A 16,892-nucleotide genomic window follows, 5' to 3' on the forward strand; every position below is an offset into this window, starting at 1 on the left:
CGAGACGAAAACTCCGCAAAACCCCTCTCCTTGGATGCACCACAACCTTCGGCTTCTACGCAAACCCCTAAAAGCAATTTATCTCCCGGCCTCACCTCGTATTCGTCTTCCGAAGATTCGGAATCAAGCTGAATGACTTCGCTTGCCGCCATTGCTCTATTTGTAAACACGGGGAAGGATGAACTCGTTCGATCCTGCTTGCTTTTGGCTTCTGATTATTTATCCATTCTCATTATTATGGCTTATTCCACTTATATTTGACTTCATATCATTGTCTTGTATCATTAAAAGTAAGACAGAATTTATATACTTTCAAATGCCTTTGACTTTGGCTCACATATGTGTTCTCATTATCATGAACTTCTCCGAAACCTTTACATTAGGCTTCGAATCACTAATAAGGATAAGTTTGTCCGATTCCACCTACACTGGACTTCGGATTATTAATAAAGACGAACTCCTCCGATTCCATTCACATCAAACTTAATTATTCCTCCTCATCATAATCAATTCAACCCAATTATCATCATTATCATTATCAATTCATCGTCATCATTATCGTTACCTTCACCAAATTTTCCACATTTTACATCGAAAGAAAAGCAAATGATTACACAAACTCATTATCCCTTTTCAAAATTCAAATCGTAATGATAAAGGGAGCGCCGGGCCAAAAAAAATAAATAAACCTTATCTCGAGATAAGAATATGATTGCCTTTAGTGAGATAAGTATGCAACAGATTAAGTGAAAGGCTTTTGAACTTTAGCAAAACTCTCGGAAATGAAGGTATTAAGTGATATCAATATGTTTGTGTTCAAACAAAAGTAAAGAATTAGAGTACACAGAGTGATATTAATGACGATACAGATAGTCTTTCATTAGTCATAACGAAGGTTGCAATGGGTCATGATGGCACAGTAATAATAACAATGAAAAAGGTACTGATAGGGTATGATAAATGAAGATGACACTGATTATAAAATGAAGATACCAACATATATTTTGATGATAATGATAAATACAGAATTACTGCTTACAATGACGAGATCAGTAACGGCAATAATAATGCTAATGTAGTAGTAACAATAATAATGATGATGATAACAATAACAACAACGACAACAAGAGGAGAAAGGAGATCGTTATTATCATTAATATAATTATTTTTATTATTATTAGCATTCTTCCTAGCATTTTAGTTAATATTATTACTATTATCATTATTATTATTTAAATTATCAGTATTATTATTATCATTATCAGTATTCTTATTGTTATTGTTGTTGTTGTTGACATCATCCTCATCATTTCACCATCATCATCATCATCATTATTATTATAATAGTAATTATTACTATTGTTATTATTATATTATCATTATCATCATTACTATTGTTAGCAGTATCATTACTATTACTATTATCGTAATAAACACTGTAATTATTATCATTATTATCATTATTATATTAATTATTATATATTATATTATTATTATCTTATTATTATTGTTATTATTATTATTATCATCATCATCATTATTATTATTAATTTTTATTATATTATTATTATTATTATATTATCATATCATTCACTATCATTATTAAATATTATTTATTATTCGTATTATTATCTATATTTATTAATATCATTGTTATTATCATTACCATTATTGTATAGTTGTTCTTGTTATTGTTGTTATCATCATTATCATCATTTATATTGTATGTTATTAATACATTACCTATTATATTTTGATTCATTGTATATTAGTTTATATACATCATTATCATGTTTGTTGATTTGTATGTTATGCATTATTTATATATAATATAATGTATACATAATAATGGTAATGAGATAATAATGATTAAATAATAAATAATATAATAATAGTATAATAATAATATAATGATAATAATGATAATGAATAATGAATAATAATAATAATAATATAATAATAATAATAATAATAATAATAATAATAATAATAATAACATAATAATAATAGTAATAATATTATTTTTGTTGTTATTATTGTTATGATTATCACTCTTATTATTATCATTATTATCATCATTATTTTTTTATTATCATCATCATTATCATTATTGTTTTATTATTTGTTATTATTATTGCTGTCATCATTACCATTATTACAATTATTATCATTAATATTATTACTATTACTATTATAATTATTATCATCATTATTATTATGATCATTAATATTATTATCAGTATTGTTATTATTATCAGTATTGTTATTATTATCATTATTATCATAATTATCATTATTATTATATCATTAAATCATTATTTTTTATTACTAATGGCTTTGATAAGATTGTTATCAATATTATTATTAATAGTATTACAATTGTTATTAATATTGTATTGTTATCATCATATATAATATTCATTATCAGTATAATCATTTACATTACTATTGTTATCATTATTACGGTTTCATCATCACTTTTATTATCATTATTACTGTCATTGTTATTCTTATCATTATTATTGCCTTTACTGTTCTTATTATTATCATTATTATCATGATCATCATTATTATTATTATTGTCATCAGTGTCGTTGTTATTATCATTATTGTTATTGTCATTATTATTATTATCATTACTATTACCATCATTTTTATCATCATCATTATTATTGTAAATTTTTATCATCATTATTATTGTCATTTTTATCACTGTTATTCTATTATTTTTTATTGTTATTATTATCATTATTATTTCTATTATTATATTATCATTATTATTGCTGTAATCATGAGTATGATAATAATAATGATGATAATGATAATAATAATTCTCATTATCATATTATAATCATTACTGTTATTATTATCTTTATTATCATTATTATTATTATTATTATTATTATTATTATCATATTATTATTATCATCATCATCATCATTATTATTATCATTATTAACATTATCATTACATTATTTTTGTTTTTATCACTATTGTTATTATCACTACTGTTTTTATGATCATCGCCAGCATCATCATATTTCCATCATCAAAAATATTTCTCTATTTATCATTATTATTGCTGTTATTGTCATCAACATAATTATTACCATCATAAACGCCATTATGTCATTGCTATTGATAACGTTGTTATAATCAGTACTGGGAACTGCAAGAAAGATTGTCAGTGATCATAGCAGTTGAAAATAGACATGACATAGTCATAACAAATGTTGATAATATTTTTTTTTATTCGTGATGAAATTCATCTGAATGCACTTGTCTAAAGGAAAATATTATAAAAAGCATAATAGATATAGGCTTTCTAAACATATGGGTAACTTAGTAAATTACCCTGAATGATTTGCCAATAATAATTACTGCAAGGAAAAAGGGGAACTTTCCAAATGCTTTAGCTTAAGAGCTTCCAACTCCAACTTGACATCATCTTCTGAGAGGAGAAATAGGTAGATAGATAGATAGATAGAAAGAGAGAGAGAGAGAGAGGAGAGAGAGAAAAGGGAGGGGAGAGAGAGAGAGAGAGGAGAGAGAGAGAGAGAGATGGGAGAGAGAGAGAGAAGAGAGAGAGAGAGAGAGAGGAGAGAGGAGAGAGAGAGAGAGAGAAGAGGGGAGGGAGGAGAGAGAGGAGAGAGAGGAGAGAGAGAAGAGAGAGAGAGAGAGAGAGAGAGAGAGAGAGAGAGAGAGAGAGAGAGAGAGAGAGAGAGAGAGAGAGAGAGAGAGAGAGAGAGAGAGAGAGGTGACGAGAAGAGAGAAGACAGAGAGAGAGAGGGGGGGAATGAGAGAGAATAGAGAGGAGATGAGAGTGAAAGAGAATGAACGATAGAGAGTAGAGTAGGGGAAGAGAAGAGAGGATGAGAGAGAGGATGAGAGAGATACGAGAGAGAGGAGAGAGAGGGAGACGAGAGAGAGAGAGAGAGAACGAGAGTGAAGAGAGAGAGTAGAGGAGAGAGAGAGAGAGTACGAGAGAGAGAGTAGAGAGAAGAGAGAGAGAGAATGGAGAAGAGAGAGGAGGAGAGGAGAGAGAGAGAGATAATGAGGGATAGAGAGAGGGGAAGGGAGGGAGGAAGAGAGAGAGAGAGGAGAGAGAGAGAGAGAGAGAGAGAGAGAGAGACAGAGAGACAGACAGAGAGACAGAGAGGGGGGGGAACTGTAATGATATTAACGTAATTCATCGATTTACTGGGAAGGATGTCACGTCAGGTTTTGCATACAATGTAGATATATGCTATACAATTCCTCAAGACATAGTAAGTCGTGTGCTTTTCCATTATTACTACAATATATTTTGAGCCCATTCTAGGGTTTCTTTTCACTACCTTTGTTCTTTTTCGCTATCGACATATCCTTATCCTCGTGACTGTAATATTAGTATAATTCAGTAGACAAATAGGGATATATGTTTATCGTATTTATTTGAGTATAATTAGTAGATATAACATTCATACATATTCAGTTATTTTTCTTAAACGATTCCTATGGTATTTAACATAGTAAATTCTTTATTTCAGTTATTTGTGATTAGATGATTTAATTTTTCGGTCACAATGTTTTTTTTTTTTCACGCATTGATTTTGCTATTACTAGCTTTCGGCAAAGATTGGACAGACTGTGAAGACGACTTACTTGCCTGCCAGACAGGAAGCACGCTGACGAGAGTTTTCCTATCACTCCCTACTCCAGTGCCATCCTTCACTCCACTCCTACCTATCCCCTTCACTCAAATAGTCTCTATATCTTCCTCAGTACCACTTCTCCCTACTTTTCAGCTTCCCATTTCTTCTTCCCGTATCTCCCAGTCAAAGCCTTTTTCCATTCTAAATCCAGACACTCCAGTATCCACAACCCCCCCTTATGTTTCTCCCTACTCCCGACGTATCTACCGCACCAGACAATCCAAACGTTCCACACCATCTTTTCCAAAACACATCCCTTTCCACATCTACATCCTCTACTCTTCACATGCCTATCTTCTCTTCACCTTCTCATAAAAAAATCTTTTGTTTCCCAAACCTCCCCACCCAAATTCCCTCCAGAAAGCTTTGAGGATTTTATAAACTTCCTAAGTAAGACTCAAGAGAAAGTTCCTCTCTCTCACCCATCCTCCAGTTTCTCTAACCCATTCCAGCTACATTCAAAGTGACAGCCATCCTCCTCATATTCCCCCTACTCCCTCCCAGCATAGCCTACCTCTCCTCCACCCACACCCCCTCCTGGATATACACGTGAATCCCTTTTGTCAAAATGTCCCTCCCCTGATCCCACCTTCTCCGATGAACTACCTGATATTACACCTTCACCTCCTTCCCCTGACGAACCTCCTGATACTACACCTTCACTTTCCCCTGATCCCACCTTCCCTGGTGAGCTTCCTGATACTACACCTTCACCCCCTTCCTCTGATCCCCTATCTCAATCCCCAGGTACTCCTACTTCTCAAACATCCATTATCACCCGCTGATTGGTCCACAATGACTCTTCTACAGTGGCACATTCGAGGTTTTCTTACTCATAGACCTGATCTTCGGTCACCTCATACCTTCCCACACTCCATCCAAGAAACCTTTCTTAACACATCGTCCAGAACTGATTCCAAATTATCCTTTTATATCATCTCCTCCCTCTCTTTCTATCTCATCTATATTCATCCATCATAAAACACCATACATTATACCTCCCTTCCAAACCAATGTCTCTTGCACTATTATACGCATCTTTCTTCGCCGTTGGATAACAGTTGCTTTCACTTTACTTTTCTCCTTCTCTTCCCAGTGACTTTAATGCCTTCGAAACTTTACTATCTCAGCTTCAACCACCATTCCATATAGTCGGCGCTTTTAACTGTCACCATACTATTTGGGGTGACTCTGCCACTACTTCCCGAAGCCAGTTCCCTCGAACGGTTGCTTTCTATCAATGACCTTATCCTTCTCAACTCAGATCGGTCCACCCACTTCGACATGCACACTCAAACCTTTTCATGCCTTGGCCTTTCTCTTTGCTCTCCTTCCCTTCATCTGAACTTTCATTTATCAGTTCTTGATCAACTTCCATATAGTGATCATTTCCCTATTCTCCTCTCTCCTACTTCTTATGTCCCGCTCCTCAACCTCTCCTCTACACCTATTTCTAAAGTATGGCACAGACTCCACAAACTATTAGGGAAACATCACCCTCATCTTGTCCCAGTCCTCCACATCCATAACACTCTCATTTTTTAACCTTTATAAGTTGCTAATGAACTTGCTGCATATTTCAGCCAGGTCAGTGATGGCTCTCACCTTTCTTCCCTATTCCATTCCATTAAAACAGCTAAGAAACACACTCCCATCTCCTCCTTATCCTCTACAGAACCCTGCAATGCCCCCCTTCTCCTCTACTGAGCTCCTTTCTGCCTTGCAGTCGTGGCGCAATACACATGAAGGCCTGACGGCATTCATTACCGTACACTACATCTTCCATCTATCTCGTCATCCTTCCTACTGACAGTCCTTAACAATACTTGGACGACTGGAAACTTTCCTCCTCACTTTCTCGAAGCTCTTATTCTGCCTTTCCTTAAACCTAATAAACCCGCCCCCCCCCCCACAAGGCTACCAGCTTGTGCAAGTTGCTAGAAAGAATGGTCAATCTACGACAAATGTGGTACCTTGAATCCAACAGTCTTCTATCTTCTCAATTTGCATTTCGTCGTATTCGAAGCAGCCGACCCTCTGACACATTTAGAAAATTATAACATCTGCTTTTGCAAGCCTATAACTCAGTACTAGCCGTTTATTCGACCTGGAAAAAGGCATATGGCACTACATGGAGATACCACATTCTGAGCTAGCTATCATCTCATGGCAGACGTAGGGACATGGGTATATTAATTATATATTTCCTTTCTAATAGTGCCGAGTCAGATTTCAATGTTCAACGTCCTTATCTTTTCCTCAATATGAAGGCGTCCCTCAAAGGAATGTCCTTAGGACAACATTCTTCCTTCTAGCCATAAATGGCTTAATTTTGGTATTACCACCAGGCATCCGATCATCCCTAGATGTAGATGATTTTATCATCTATACATCAGGCTCTTCTGTGCTTCCTTTCCGTCAACAAATCCAGTCTGCAATATCTTTAATCTCTTCCTGGACCACTAACAATGGCTTCCGCTTTTCCACCTCCAAACCCCTCGCTTTTCCTCGATCACATATAAGTCCTCAGCAAAATTAGAGAGGTTGATGCCCTGCTTCAAAATATAATGGACAATTTATAAATGATGTTCACTTTGAAAAAGATCAAGGATGGAACAATAAATTCTTAGCAGAAATAATAACTAGAAACTATGAGGAAATACAATTAGAAAGAGACTATCTGAAAATGAGTGAAACTGCCCCCCCAAAAAAAAAAATATATATATATATATAAATATATATATATATATATATATATATATATATATATATATATATATATATATATGTGTGTGTGTGTGTGTGTGTGTGTGTGTGTGTGTGTGTGTGTGTGTGTGTGTGTGTGTGTGTGTGTGTGTGTGTGTGTGTTGTACGTATTAATATTTCTGTTTTGTTTTGATTAAACATTTAGTCTGTTGAATACCAAAGTCTTGTGCAAGTTTTAGTTAGGCTGTTTTATAAAGTCTACTTTTTTTTAGGAAAAGCATTTGCTTTATCTTCTAATGCACTATGTTCATTGCCTTCAATATATGCCTTGTTTAAATTAGGTTTTATCCATTCTACCTTATATATTATAATAGTATGGTAATTTTTACCATTATTACTTTGATAATAAATATATAAGATTAATACTCACATGGAACTCCAAACCAAGTGAAAAATATGGGTTTTCAGTCCTGTTTCTTTTTTTTTCTCAATAAGAACGTTTTTGTTTAAAACTTCCGGTCTTAGTTTTAAGTATATTTATATATTTCAACTGTTTTTGTTTCTTTTTAAAAAATGTTTTTCAGTATATATTTATAGTACTCCATTTTTTTATTTGACTTTTCATACAGGAAAATTTATTTCATATATGATGTTTATATTGAATTGTATTAGCCATGTTGATATGCAATTTTGTACCACATAAAAATAACTATTTTCTCTAAGCATTTTTTGTTCTATATATTGTTACCAACATACAATATATCTGATATGCCCAAAATGTCCAAGATGTGTGCTCGGTACATCCCAATAAATTGTTCCCTTACTTCCACACTTTATCTCGTACCCGAAGTTTATGGTCATCTGCCCTGCCCGGCCTGATCACTCAAGGGCCAGGGCACATGATAGCAGTGCCCTCTCGCCGGGTTGAATTTTCCTGATTTTCCCTTGTTTAACAAAGTAAGATTTTTCTACAGCATTTTAGACTTTTCTGTAATGCTATATAGTTAATTCTGATTTTATTTTCTATAACTTACCTTAACCGTTACCCTATGATTTCGTAATCTTGTTTTGGGGTTGGTATATTTTTTAACGCTTTAAAATACTTGATGTTGAGTTTTAATTGGAATAACTTACAGTTTTCATCTTTTTCTAGGACCGGCTAGAAACTTTTGTCAGCTTTCATTAAATTGTCGATGGTTTTCCATATGCCAATTATTATTATTTTGTTTAATTTGAATAAATAGATGGTTTTTGTTTCTATATTTAGACTTTCAGTAAGAAGACTTCCTCTTTACGTCTAGGTGGAATCTTGTTCTTTCGATACCATCATTGTGAATATCTCCCATACTGAGGTAGAATATTCAAGCCAAATGTCTTTCTAACTGGAAGGCAAATCTTCGTTCGAAAAGGTTGCAGAACCGGCTCCCTCAACAAAGCCGGTAGAACCGGCCTCAATGTCGGAAAAAAAATAAAGACACAGTTTAAAGAGCTCATTGAAGCCTTTAATGAAATAAACCAACGAAAATGCAGGAGAGTGTACAAAAAAGGCCATAAATTCGTTAAACGGACAGATAATACTCGGTCTTCTAAAAGCTCTGGAGATAACTCTCCCGTGGCTGGTCTTGCGGGATGCGGTTCTAAGAAAGGAAAAAGGCTGCGCGAGATATATCGCGGAAAGAAACGTCATGTTCGCAGGAGCGTGATGAAAAACCGCCTTGAGAACATGTCTCTGAGAAATCTAATATGGCGGACGCCCATAGCGGGTAAAAAGACGAACGTTCTCGCAGAGAATTCAGAGAAAGGTCTGATTGCGATGATTTTGGTCTACAAAGGCCGTACCATGAAATGTCCGATTCGAAATATTCGGATGTAGAAGAGCCGGATCAACCTTACGATCCTTTCTTTGATTATATGGAAGATGATAAACGAAAAGCTCGGACTATTCCCCAGGAAGAGGAATTAGATATTCTGGACGAATTGTTTAAAGATGGCCAATGTGATGGTGTTGAAGTTGGCAAGGAATTCACCAAAACTGTTAATCTGAGACTTCGAAAAAAGACAGATTAAAAGACACTGGTAAATTTCTTTAATTAAATAAAATTCCCGAAAGACCTGCCCAACTTTATCATGCCCGGATTGACCCCGGAGCCAGACGCAGGGATTAGTGTCGCTGTGAAAAGTGTGGATAAACAGTTTATGAAACTAAGAAATATTGCGGCTTAGTACACCTGTGGGGTTTAACGAAAGAAGTGAAGGAGAAAAAGGGTGTGCCAAGGAATAGTGCTAGAAAGGGTACAGATATAGCCAATTACGATAGAGGTCTTCGTATGAATATCAAGGATGAAGATTTTCAAATCTCTGTGTGTTTGGGACGAGAAGTTTGAAGAAATTCTTGTGGGACTGCAAGATTGCTAAAAAAGTAAAGGACGTTAAACAAATAAAGACAAATTTGCTTCGGGGAAGCAATTTGGAAGAAGGCGAGCACATGACCGAGGAGGTTACAGATACCCTAGGCGGTCGTATCAGCCTTTTTGCTTTCGAAGCCACAGAGCAGGACGACCGTGGCTTCCTTACAGGAATTACAAGAAAGAGAGAAGACCAAATGAAACCAGAAAGGAAATAAAATCGAAAGTAAATACTGGATTAAAGTTTATAAACACGTATGACAGATTTGAAGGCGGAAATTTTTTTCACTCTTTTAAACTATGGAAGCAACTCTTTCCTAGAAATACATATATATTTTTAGTTGTGCAAGGCTACAGTATAGACTCGATACATGTGATAAATGAAATCCTTGTTTCGTAAAAATTTCTTTTAAAAAAAATGCTATTTTATGGAGCAGGTTCAATCTGCATATTCAAGGAAAATGTGATAACAGGGTAACTCTTAGTTGGATTAGCAAGTGTAGAGCTAATAATTTAACTAATTAAGTATTCTGGGAAAAAAGTGCTCTCGCAAATGATAGAAACTTGTTAATTTCTGCTTTACTATCCCAGCCAAACACAATATAATCGCTGATAAATTATCCGGAATAAAGTACGAGGAGGCGAAGGGAAATTAAAGTACAATTTTTTTTAGATAGAATTTGATATTGATCTTTTAGTTCTTATTCAAACTATCTGTGTCCAAAGTTTGTAACATTTAAGCCCTGGAAACGAGCTTTTGCCTGCGATCCATTTGCTTTGAACTGGTCAAGAACATTTAATTACATTATCCCCCTTTTTAGTTAAATGGTTGGGTTCCTCAAAAACTCGTAGAGGACGAAGCCGATGCCCTCCTGATAGCTCCATTGTGGACTTCCCTGCCCTTTCTCACAAAAAAAACCCTGGCCATGCTATCAGGGCAGCCACACAGTGCGGTTTGTCACCTCGCAGACAGAACATTGGTACATGCGGAAAACATTGAAAACATTTCAGGGAAAATTACATTTTTCTTGTGGAATTCCAGAATATATTGCGGAATTCATGCCTTTCTGCAGGAGAAAAGGAACAAAGACACTGTATACCGGCAGTGGATTAGTTTTTTGTGAATCGAGACAGGTTCAATTATCCACCTTTAAATGGCATTTCAGAATTTCTTTTTTCAGAAAGTTGATAATAAGAATGGGGAAAAATTAGTTGATATGTTTCGATCTGCAATATATTCCATTGCCTGCATTGGAGAATTACCAGCAGGACAAGTTCCTCTATAATCTTAATCCACCGCTCCCACGATACTTTGTTACTTGGGACCCATTAATAGCATAGAGTTATCACAGAAAAATGAAACATGGAATGCTGGGCAAAAAAGCATTAGTTTTAATGTTACTGCAGTCGGGTCAACGAGGCCAAACTATCCACAAATTTGATTTAGATTATGTTATTTAAAGAAAAGGTAATTTTCCAAACTAGAGAACTTTTAAAAACTTCTCGTATAGGGAATCATGTGACTCATATTTCATATAAGAAATACAAAGAGAAGAATTTGTGTTTTGTTTATTTCAAACTTGTACACTAAAAAAGAGCAAAGGATGTAAGGAAAAGACAAAAATTGTTGATTTACCTTAAGACATATGAAGCTGTCAGCAGATTCACTTTATCTAAATGGACTCTTCATATCCTGCAGAAATCGGCAATTGATGTGGATAAATACAAGGCAGATTCCATGAGACATGCCTTAACTGGTCATGCCCAATGTAATATGTCAGATAACCAAGTCATGAAATTTGTTGGTTGGTCTAAAGCGTTTACCTTTGCGACTTGTTATAAAAAACAGTAATGGTTCAACAAAGTAATCCAAATATCAAATGAACTGTTTATGAATCTGGCATATTGCTCAGGGGAATATTCGTAAATAATACACTTAGTGGTAGGAAAATTTGTCTTAACTGGTGTGTTGTAAATATTCGAATTGTTTCACTTCGTTCCACTTGATGTCCTATACTATAGTGCCCCCCCCCCCCAGATTATATGCTGGAAAAAAATATTTTTTCTCGTCACATAGAACTGTACTTCGTACATTTATGTACTATCTGGAAATAAACTTTATTTAAAGCATTCCTTTTATTTTCCTTTCTCCTCTTTTTTGTTTAATAAACTTTTCCAGTTATCTGTATTGGTTCTCTAGATAGTTTGTGGGACCCCCCCCTCCTCCAGCAATCTGCGGCAAAGTGTGATTTGGCCGGACAGGGTCGACGACAGTACACTATAGTACAGGACATCAAGTGGAACGAAGTGTGACAGTTCGAATATTTACACCACGTCAGGTAAGTCAAAATTTCCAATTTAGCATGTTTATTAGTATCATAAAAGTTATGATAAAAGACCAGCAACAGATGAATAAAAAGAAATGTTTAGCAGTTATGTACTAAAAAAACTAGATATATTAGTAAAAAAACCAAAGTGAGCAATTGAAATGCTATCATTGTTATATTAGATACAAACTATATTCTTACATTTTATATAAAAAAATAAAAACTAACTTTATTCTTTCAGATCTTATAAACAACAAGGAAATCAAACAAACTTATCTTTACAGAAAATAATCATGTTAATCTTACCGGTATGCAGCAAATTGGAGATCAAAGTGAAATTTGTAACATGATTTAAACATTCACAATTCCAGCTTGTAAATTATTGATTATGTACATTGGACTGTCTAGCAGTGAAGTCTCCACAATTTAATTCCTCTTGATAATGCCATTCCTTTTGATAATGCCATTCTGATTGTAATAAGGCAATTCTTGAGCCTGTGAATCATCAACTGGAGGTAAACCAACCTGCCCCTCAGCATCTAGCATATCTAATTCCTCAGGAGAAGACATAAGAATATTATACAGAACGCAGCATGCTGAAATGATTGCAAGTATTTTCTCAATATCTGCATCCACAAACTTCAGACATCTAAACCTTCTCTTTCGGTATCCAAATGTATTTTCTATTACATAATTTGGCCTTGAAAATGTCTTATAATAATTATTTTTGTGTAGCTGTTGAATTTCCAGTGTCTCAAATTTTCACTTGAGTGCAAATGCAGAATCCTGTGTGATAAGGAATTTACTGTGAGGCAGAACTTTGCGAGGATCTGTATCAAGAGTTTCGTGTAAATTAGTTCTTGTAAAAACAAGGCTATCATAAACCGATCCAGGGTATCCTAATTGCATATAAATAAACTTTTTGTCTGATGTACAGGCATCCATTAAATTGACACTGTGTTTGAGAGTTCTATCCACATAGTCAGCCTGTATCTCATAGGTGCTTTAATATGAATATGACAGCCATCACCTGCCCCAACAACACCAGAAAAACCTGCTAATGCGTGAAATTTCTTTTCAGTTTCACAGATTCCATTTATTTCTGGCCATTTTAAAAAGCCAAACATCTCAATTCCATGCATGTTATAGTGTTACAAACAAACAAAACAAAAAAAAAAAAAAAAAAAAAAAAAAAATAGAGCACATCGATTACAACCATTTCTATCGCACATTTTGCAAATATACAGATGTGTATATATATATATATATATATATATATATATATATATATATATATATATATATATATATATATATATATATATATACACACAAACACATATACACATATGTAGTATGTATAATATGTAGTATGTATGTATAAACACACATATATACATACATACATGAATATTTGTGCGTGTGTTGCCGTCTGTCTGTGCGTGTGCGTATGTGTGTGTATGTATGTATGTGTGTCGCATGGGCTGGTGGCAAAGATGATGACGTAGGTAGAAACAGAGGTTTCAGGGTTTGGTTGCGTCGTCCCTGATGATGCGTTGAGGGCCTCTCCTTTATCACGGGCTTAGTGTAGCTGAAATTAGCAATTTGGCCTCACTGTCTGGCTTCTCGGAGTCTTGGTAGCAAGGGCTCTAGAGAGGATAAAAAATACAGATGCAAAATAACGAACGCAAAAAAAAAGAAAATCAAAAAAAAAAATAAATGAGACCGAAAGGAAAACAAGAAGAACAAGGCACATTATGAACCAGAATATATACTTTCTTTTACCTCATGTCTATCACGACTCACTTCAGGCTTACAGGCTCAGTGGAGAGAGATTCAGGAGGATTAAATATGCAATTAAAAGCTCTTTACACTTAATGGCTATTAGTGACTATCAGACAGGTTATAGACACTAATCGTGTAGTTTAATGACCCATTGGAGATAATAATAACTTATTCACCGTCCATAGATACGTAATTATGTGATACTACCCTATGTCTAAGTGATTTAGATGTTTCCCATCGTATACATATATATATTTTTTTCCTTCTTTCTATTTTTCTTTCTTCATTGATTTCTATTCTCTATGCGTTTATGAGGTAATGTATGTTCTGCTGTTTAGATTGTTTTGTTATTTGCATACGTCTCGGTGTTATGAATTTAGAAATGTATGTATATATTTTCGATTCTGTTAGTTTTATTTAAGATTCGTTGTTATTGTAGTTTTATTTAGAACTCAACGTTCCGGCTGCTGTACTCTGATGCTCTAAATCCCACACCGCTGTGCAAATGCTGGCTGTTATCGCCCTTTTTGAGTGTCTCGAGGCGGTGAAAGGGGACTGGCCAAAGGCAAGTCAGAGTAAAGGGATATGAGCGGAGTGACTGGTGGCGCGAGAGGGATTTCTCTTTGTTCAGGAGTTGAAGGACGTTGAACACGGTTCCCGTATGTACCTGTTTTGTGTCTGTTCCATTATTCTTTCTCTTCTTACTTTCTTTCTTTCTTTTTCTCTTTCTTCCAGTGCTTCCTCTTTTTTTATTAATATATTAATTTATCCACTTATTTATACGTGAGTTCAGAGTCGCATCTCGTTAGCGTATGCAAATAAGATGCAGCTTCTTTAAGATTCTTCGATGGTCCTCTAATTTGTTCTAAACCTTGAATCACAAAAAGTGAAGAAATTTATTCGAGTATAAGTGTAAGCACACTGAAATACATTATATATTTTAGCAAATCCAAATATAAAATTCCTATACATCTAAGCACCCATTTTCTTCCTTTGCAAATTAACCGAAGACACACACCACTAAGCCGACTTACACTTACAGAAGAAAATATTGGTGTATGTACCAGCGCCTAGCGACTGCAGCAATCCAAACCAGGGTTTCACGCCGCAGACTTCCACCGCAATATCATCAGCAAATACAAATTGGGTTTGTTCCCTTCTTCTCGATACGAAAAGTCTCCAGAACTATGAAATGCTCAGGATCGAGCCATGCATGAGTGCATTATCAGCGTGATAGGTGCCCACACTCGCCAGGGAGAGGGGCGTCAGCGAGGCGCCCCTCCCTCTCCTCTCTCCCCTCCCTCTATTTTCTCCACTCCCTCTTCTCTTTCCCCTTCCTCTCCTCTCTCTCTTCCATCTCAGCTCTCTCCTCCCTCTCCTCTCTCCCCTCCCTCTACTCTCTCCACTCACTCTACTGTCTCCCCTCCCTTCCTTTCTCCTCTCCTCTTTTATTTCCCTTTCCTCTCCTCTCTCCTCTCCCTCTCCTCTCTCCTCTCCCTTTTCTCTCTCCCCTCCCTCTCCTTTCTCCCTTCCCTATTGCGTATTGCGTTTATTAGGGAATTAAAAACACACGGCGTTGTGTTTATTACAGAGTCAAAAATTCACGTTGTTGTGTTTATTACGGAGTTAAAAACCCACGGTACTGTATTATTACAGAGTCGAAAAAATACAATACTTTATTGCAGAAAACCCACGAAGCTGTGTTGGTCAGATGTCAGGAGACGCCTCTCCCGCTGGAAATAGCCGGTGAACACAAGCAGGAATGGAGGGGAATATGGACACAGCTGGAGACAGTGTTGCGTGGATATATAAGGATATACGAGAGTCTGAAACTCGTGAACTAAATCCTAACCATTTGTACGCGGTTTCAAACCCCATTGACATGAGTAATACTTTTGCTCAGGGCCCGACTCAGGGAAACGTGAACATCAGAGTACTGTTGAGAGTGTAGACGTGTCTTAATCATAGGAATATGTTCATTGGACAAGGAAATAACCAATGAAGAAATGTGTCTGGGAAAAGAACCAATGAAGAGAAGAGAAAGATACGAGAGCCAGGCTGAGCGACGAAATATGTGACGAAAACTTGTCGGTCTTAGAGCAGACCCCACACTAGATACATCTGAACCTGTTATTCGTGACGCGGCTGGAAATTTCATGTCTATTCGGACGCCTGCTGGCACCACGGAATCCTGTATTACTGGCTGAAATCCTGACACATGATCCCTGCTTGGCGTTGATGCCCAGTACTGGAAGGCGCCATCAGTACCCTTATGATAGCGGTACAGAGAACGTGCAGATGACTCCTTGTGCGAGGACCTTCACATGGCGTTTCTGTGACATTATATTGTGCTGATTTTGCAGTGCAGTGGAGGCAATTAGCACGTGTGGAACATAGTGTTTGGGGGCATCTTTACCTGATGATTTTGTCTACATATCCCGACGAATATATAGTGTGGAGTCAGATTGTTTTGCTGAGTACTGGACAGGTTTTTCATTTCGGCATCCCAATGTCCTCCCAGAACATTGGGCTGCCAAGTTCTGTGGATCTACAGGGTTGTATTCTCTCCCTGTGACTGGGGATGTGGATTTTTTTCCCCTTGTCCGGCGGCAATACAGTTAAGGATTACAGTATTTCTTATCATTGCCGTTTTGGGAGATCTGTTTTGTCGTTCGTGTGGGACACACGAAGCTGAAGAAGGGGGTCTGTGGTGTAACGCCTGTGTTATCCTTTAACAAGTGAAATAGTGAAACAAGTGAAGGTAACCCGGGAAAGTCTCACCCAGATGCACGTTACAATGAACAGCCGCCCTCTTACTGCGATCCCGAGCAACGTCACATAACCATAAGCTTTGACTCACAACCATACCCTGAGAATGAATGTAAGAGATGGTATCCACGTGCAGGCAGAAGGCAATGCATCACTTGACAACATATATCGTCGAGCCTGGATCCACGCACAAGTCCTAGCAGATA

At 36.0% G+C, this 16,892-nt stretch overlaps 1 protein-coding gene across 6 annotated transcripts in view; it reads right to left on the minus strand.

Annotated features, from left to right (window-relative positions):
• Positions 1 to 243, minus strand: part of LOC119579307 (glutamic acid-rich protein-like) — a 36,104-nt gene extending 35,861 nt beyond the window's left edge. For 5 of the 6 annotated variants that reach the window (XM_037927068.1, XM_037927067.1, XM_037927066.1 and 2 more), the window contains exon 1: positions 96 to 243. In XM_037927068.1, coding sequence (XP_037782996.1) covers positions 96 to 152 — 57 coding nt within the window. In that variant the 5' untranslated portion in view covers positions 153 to 243. The remainder of the gene's footprint in view (positions 1 to 95) is intronic. The other variant, XM_037927065.1, reaches the window with a different exon arrangement.
• Between the last annotated feature and the right edge of the window lie 16,649 nt (positions 244 to 16,892).

Source organism: Penaeus monodon, chromosome 12 (genome assembly GCF_015228065.2).
Source record: "Penaeus monodon isolate SGIC_2016 chromosome 12, NSTDA_Pmon_1, whole genome shotgun sequence".
In the NCBI taxonomy this organism is placed as follows: Eukaryota; Metazoa; Arthropoda; class Malacostraca; order Decapoda; family Penaeidae; genus Penaeus; species Penaeus monodon.